Here is a 5,443-nt window from a genome sequence, read left to right on the forward strand (position 1 = left end):
GTGCCCTGAGCCATCCACAGCCCGCAGGCCGCGGCGACACCAAAGCAAATCAGCAATAGGTAGTCCACAGCACTCTGTCCAGATCACCACAATAATCACACAAGTGCTCTAATAATTACCATAAATAAGTTACAAGTATCATAAACAAGTCTGAGTGTGCTATGCTAGAATTACTTTGATAATTTGTATATGCGACTGCAGCAAAATGAATAGAATTGCTATTGTCGTACTAGGTGCCGCTAGCCCGCTACTGGCTAGGCTTACAGTAATGTTCAAACAGCACTTGCCACGGAGAGAGTTTTCTTTTGGCCTACTAGGGCCATTGCGACACCTTGTATATTATCTTTTTTTAAGAAAATATAAAAAAACTGGAGGGGGCGGCCCCGTTGTTTCATAACAAATAAAAAACATAGATTGTGCTTCAGTGTATTCTAGTCCTAAGGATTTGAAGAAAATGTATCTCTTCATTAATATCTACCCCTTATTATTGAGATAAAAAAAAATCTACCCCTCATTACAGAACCCTATCTTAACTGTTTTTTTCTTTCTAATTGACACTCTGCTGTATCATCATGAGGAGGACTTCCTCTTTTTCCATCATTCTTCATCTCACGTTGAGCTCTTCACAATTTCTGTTTCCATCAATCCTTTATCTCACGTTTACTGTACATTGAGCTATTCACAATGTCCGTTCCCATCAATCCTTTATTTCCCGTTTACTGTACATTGAGCTATTCACAATGTATACATGGGGTTGGAGCAAAGAATTATGATGCCTTGCAGTAAACCTGGTGAAATATGAAAGTATACCATTTAGTGGTTAAAGTGTAACAACACTTCTTAAAAAAAAGAGTAATGTCAATTTAGTAGACTAGTCCTGCACCGCAAAAGAAAAAGGGAACAGTATTACTGGCAAGTCAAAACATAATTGTTAAGGATATGACTGACAATCTATAAACCAAACTCCCTTCCCCAGACCCCGCACAGAGCGGGAGCTCTCTGCACTGGGTACGCCCTATTACTGGCAAGTCAAAACATGAAGTTTGAGGGGGCAGAATTGTTAAGGATATGACTGAGCATACAATCTATAAACCAAACTCTGGATGAGGACCATACAAGAAGTTACTATTTCCCCATAGGGCAAGAGAACAAAATTATTAACTAGCATGATGCAAAATTTCATTGTAGCAGAATTGATGATTATACAGAGTAATGAAAATAAATACATAGAACCAGAAGTTAGAAAAGCATGAAATATGCACAGCTGCCGACAGGCTTGCTAAAGTGAGAATGCTATAACGCTATAATTAACAGATAGATGTTCAGAGAACGATAGTTTTACCTTGATATCCCTGTTGGATAATCCAACTATCAGCCTTTCATCCCAGGGCAGTATCGAAGTTATAATTGAGTCACAAGTAATGGAAGCGACGTCTTGGAGTTCTACCTCTGACTCATCATCCAGTAACTCCTATGGAGTTAACAAAAGGGAAAGAAACCGAGGTACAAATTACATGTAAGCAAGACCTTTTCATGGAAGATTATATACCACAAAGCAAGTGAACATACCTGAATATTTATGACTTTATCCCATCCACCAGTATAAAGCCATTTGCCACTCAATTTAACTGCATAAACAGCACCATTTTGAAGCTTTTCTGATTTGACAAGCATATCGTTCTTCCAGATCTGATTTCGGAAAGAGGGAAACAAAACACTTGAAATTAAGAAAATAACGCCATCAGGATTTAGGGGAAAAGAGTATGCCAATTTTTTGGGGATAGCAAAGTCTAAGGTTCATGATTCAAATTTAGGTCAACCTTAAAATAGCCATTCTCATATGATGAAGCAACAAAATTGGCTTCTGCTGAAATTGACAATACAGGGGCTATGCTTCCTGCTGTATCATCTTCGAGTACAGACAATGGTGTATGATCAGTGAGCCACCATAAACGAATGGTACCATCCCAACTTCCACTGTAAAGAATACCACTGGCCACTACAAGGCAAGACACAGTTGATTTATGACCTGTCATGGTGCAGCGAAGTGAATAATCCTGCCAGAGTAGCATACTGAATTAACTTCATAGAACATGGTCTAATTATGTTGAATTGACAACAAACTCGGTAAAAATTATATGAAAGCCAAAATGGGCATATTTGTTATTTATTAGATATAAAAACTCAATGATCCAAGGGAAGAACCAGTACAAAGCATTAATGAAGCAAAGCTTAGTACCTCTAGTGACCAAGCCTTGATAGATTTGTCTCTGCTACCAGTGTAAAGATAACCAGTTCCAGAGACAGCCAAGCAGTTAACCCCTCGATAGAGCCAATCATCATGTTCGTACCATTTATTCAAAGGTTCTTCCTTCAGAGTGGAATCTACATGCCAGACGAAAATTCCGCTACCACTGTCTCCACTTATACAAAGAGAGTGGCTATCATTGTCAACAGCAACAATTGCTGTGATTTTGTGTTCATGACCCTTCAAACACTGTACATGAGAGAAGTCCTATGGAACAAATAAAACCAATAAAAAGCAAGAGGAGCCACACTAAAACTAGGAAACCAAGCGAAATGAAATATATATGAACATGCACAGTGTCCCATGGCAGGAGCAAGCTGTGTTATTTCAAGAATGATAACCAATTGAAAAATTATCAAGAGAGAACAGTAACAGGTTCATACCTGCAGTGACCACACATTGATAGTTTTATCATAAGAAGAGCTAAACAAGAATCCACCTGCAGTGAAAGAAAGAATGAAAATAGGCAGTTCTTGAGCCAGCATTACAAAACCCTGTGAACAAAAGAAACTGACTAACAGAATAGCAAATGTTTTAAATATAGCCATTAGCAGTGTTTGGATTTTTACCTCCAACGGCTAATCCTGTTACACAATCACGGTGGGCAAGCAGTGTTGATGATTTAAACACTCCGGCAGACTGTGGGCCATCGATTCCTGACAAATCATTTCCCCTATTGTTTAAGAACCCATCAATACTTCCATGATCCTGATTCAAACTGTTGTCATCAGCTCCTTGAGGCACTTGTGTTTTATCATCTGACTCAACAGCACTAGAGTCAGCAAACATCGAGGAGAACTCCCCAAGGAGTAAACATCTAAAACTCTTCTGAGCTGCAACTTCATCATCAGGAGCTAAAGTAACATCACCAGATTTTGTCAACAAGCCTCTAATACATTTCCAGACATCAGCAATCTCTGCACGGCATTTTGGATCATATCTCAAGCATGATGCTATAACTGCAGCCAATGGTTCAAGTATCGTACCAAGCAATGAGGCATCGAGCCTTGTAACCACTTCCTTCTCCCAATCATCATACAGTCCTTCAGAGTTCCAACCTGCCACAAGCTGCTCATCCCTAGTAAGAAGTGCCACCAACACACAACCCAACGACCAGATATCCGAGCTACAGCCAACCAAACCATCAAAATCGCAATCCTTTGTCTGCAATGTGTCACCTAGCACCGCCGCCACCTCTGGAGCGATGAAAGCTCGAATACTGTTTGAGCAAGGCCCTGCTTGGACTCCCCGGCACAATGCCAACGCCTGATTCAAATCAAGCAGGCAGTGCCCAAATTGATCGAGGCAGAAGCAGTCCAGCCCGAGGCACCCCAACACCAACCCCTCGCTGTGCAACCCTATGATCACTTCACATGCCTCCATTACAAGGAATCCGGTCTGCACCACCGTCTCCTCTGTACTGATAATCTCCTCTTCCAACAATTGGGAAACCGTACGTGGGTGCCGTTCAGAGACCATCCACAGTGGCGGCCCGTTAGGGGACATCCAGACCCCGTAGAGCCTGCACACCAGCCGCGCTAACCGCGCGGAAGAGGCGATCAGACCGGCCAGCTCCTCCTTGGCCGCGTCGCTGAGCACGTCGATCGCTGCGAGCACCCGCGCCGCGTGGCTGGGCCGGTAGAATTCGGCTTCCTGCTTCGCCGGGGGGACTGGTTGGGTCTCGATCGGAAGGAGGCTCACGGGGCGGCCCCGCGCGCAGAACCATGGCGCGCCGAGGTCGGAGTCGAGGGATCCGAACGCGAGGTGGACGGGGCTTGGCTCTGAGCGGAGCGGGGAGGCGGACTCGGGGAGGACGGCATGGCAGAAGCGGGAAAGGAGGCGCGAGTGGGCGGCGTGGAGCGGGAGGGGACGGGGCCGGGGAGGCGGTGCGGTGGCGGTGAGAGCGTGGGATGGGGAGGGGAGAAGCGCGAGGAGGGCGAGGTTTTTGGGGAGGGAGGAGGGGCCGAGCGCGCGGGCGAAGGGGACGCACTGGGAGCACAGAGGGCAGCGGAGGGAGGATGCGCCTGCGGCAGCGGCGGAGGCGGGCGGGAGGGCGGCGATGCAAGGCCCGCAGAGGGAGTGGCCGCACGTGAGGACGCGCGGCACGGTGGAAGCGGCGTCGAATGGGGAGAGGCACACCGGGCACTCCGGGGGTTCTGCATCCTCCGGTGGCGCTGTGGTCGCCATGATCGTCGTCTCCTTGAATCGGCGAGGCTGGAGGCAGCCGCGCGGCGGCCGGCAAGGGATGGGTGGGGTGAATTGCAGTGCGCACCGCGGCGGCGACTTGGACTTCGGAGCAGACGGCGCGTCCGGAATATACCGTTGCTAGCAATGCCGAGCGCGGCGGCGGCCAGCGGGTAGATATAAAAATAATAAATAAATACGAGTAATTAACAAGGTGTCTTATTATTTGGAATATTTCTCGTATTTTGTTGAAACAAAAAGAGCAGCTAAACAAAGACTTTCGATTACAGTGTGCATTTTGCATATGTAAAAAACAAATAATCGTTCCACTTTGTCTGCAGATAAAAAATATATATATTATGGTTTGCAGGTCGTTGTATTCATGAAAATCATGTTCAGCCAAAGCAGGCCATGCTCTCAAATTGATAACATCAGCGTATCCTCTCTAATTGTCAGCATCAGTTATATTATGCCATTAAATTGAAAAAATAATAAACGATAGTAAAATTGTCACAGTTGTCACACAGCCTGTTCGTTTGGCTGTAGCTTATTGTAAACGATCGTAAATTTTCAGTCAGAATAATATTTTTCTCTCACACAAATCAGCCAACAGTATTTCTTCATGAATCAACCAACCGAACAGGCTGTATATTTTGTAAAAATTCAATCACGTCAATATACTGTCTAAAATCAATGTATACCGGTCACAATCTCTTTAAATTTGCAAATAGGATCCTGGTCATTTCCCCACGATACATAATTTCATTTCAACCATTCAGCATGCAGTAGGTTCTGGGACAAGCATCCGCTACCTGGGTCACCACAAAGTCCGGACGCCATAGCTTGTTTTCCATCCCATAAAAGAGACATCTTTTTATTACTGTGGTGTTTAGATCAGGGCGTAAAGTTTTGAGATGTCACATCGAATGTTACATGGGGTATCGTATAGGG

The 5,443-nt window shown here is 44.9% G+C and overlaps 1 protein-coding gene across 2 annotated transcripts; it reads right to left on the minus strand.

Moving 5' to 3' along the window:
- Positions 1-209: 209 nt before the first annotated feature.
- Positions 210-4,629, minus strand: LOC136451431 (uncharacterized). Of its 2 annotated transcripts, XM_066452136.1 has the most exons (7): positions 2,878-4,629; positions 2,692-2,747; positions 2,240-2,515; positions 1,821-2,057; positions 1,570-1,689; positions 1,343-1,471; positions 210-788 (listed from the first exon to the last, which is right to left on the minus strand). In XM_066452136.1, the coding sequence occupies exons 1-7, from the start codon at positions 4,493-4,495 to the stop codon at positions 768-770; spliced, it is 2,457 nt and encodes an 818-aa protein (XP_066308233.1). In that variant the 5' UTR covers positions 4,496-4,629; the 3' UTR covers positions 210-767. The 2 variants fall into 2 exon arrangements, with proteins under 2 accessions (XP_066308233.1, XP_066308234.1); XM_066452137.1 differs by lacking the exons at positions 210-788; positions 1,343-1,471; positions 1,570-1,689 and having other exon boundaries at positions 1,850-2,029.
- Positions 4,630-5,443: the final 814 nt, after the last annotated feature.

Source organism: Miscanthus floridulus, chromosome 5, assembly GCF_019320115.1.
Source record: "Miscanthus floridulus cultivar M001 chromosome 5, ASM1932011v1, whole genome shotgun sequence".
Lineage (NCBI taxonomy): Eukaryota > Viridiplantae > Streptophyta > Magnoliopsida > Poales > Poaceae > Miscanthus > Miscanthus floridulus.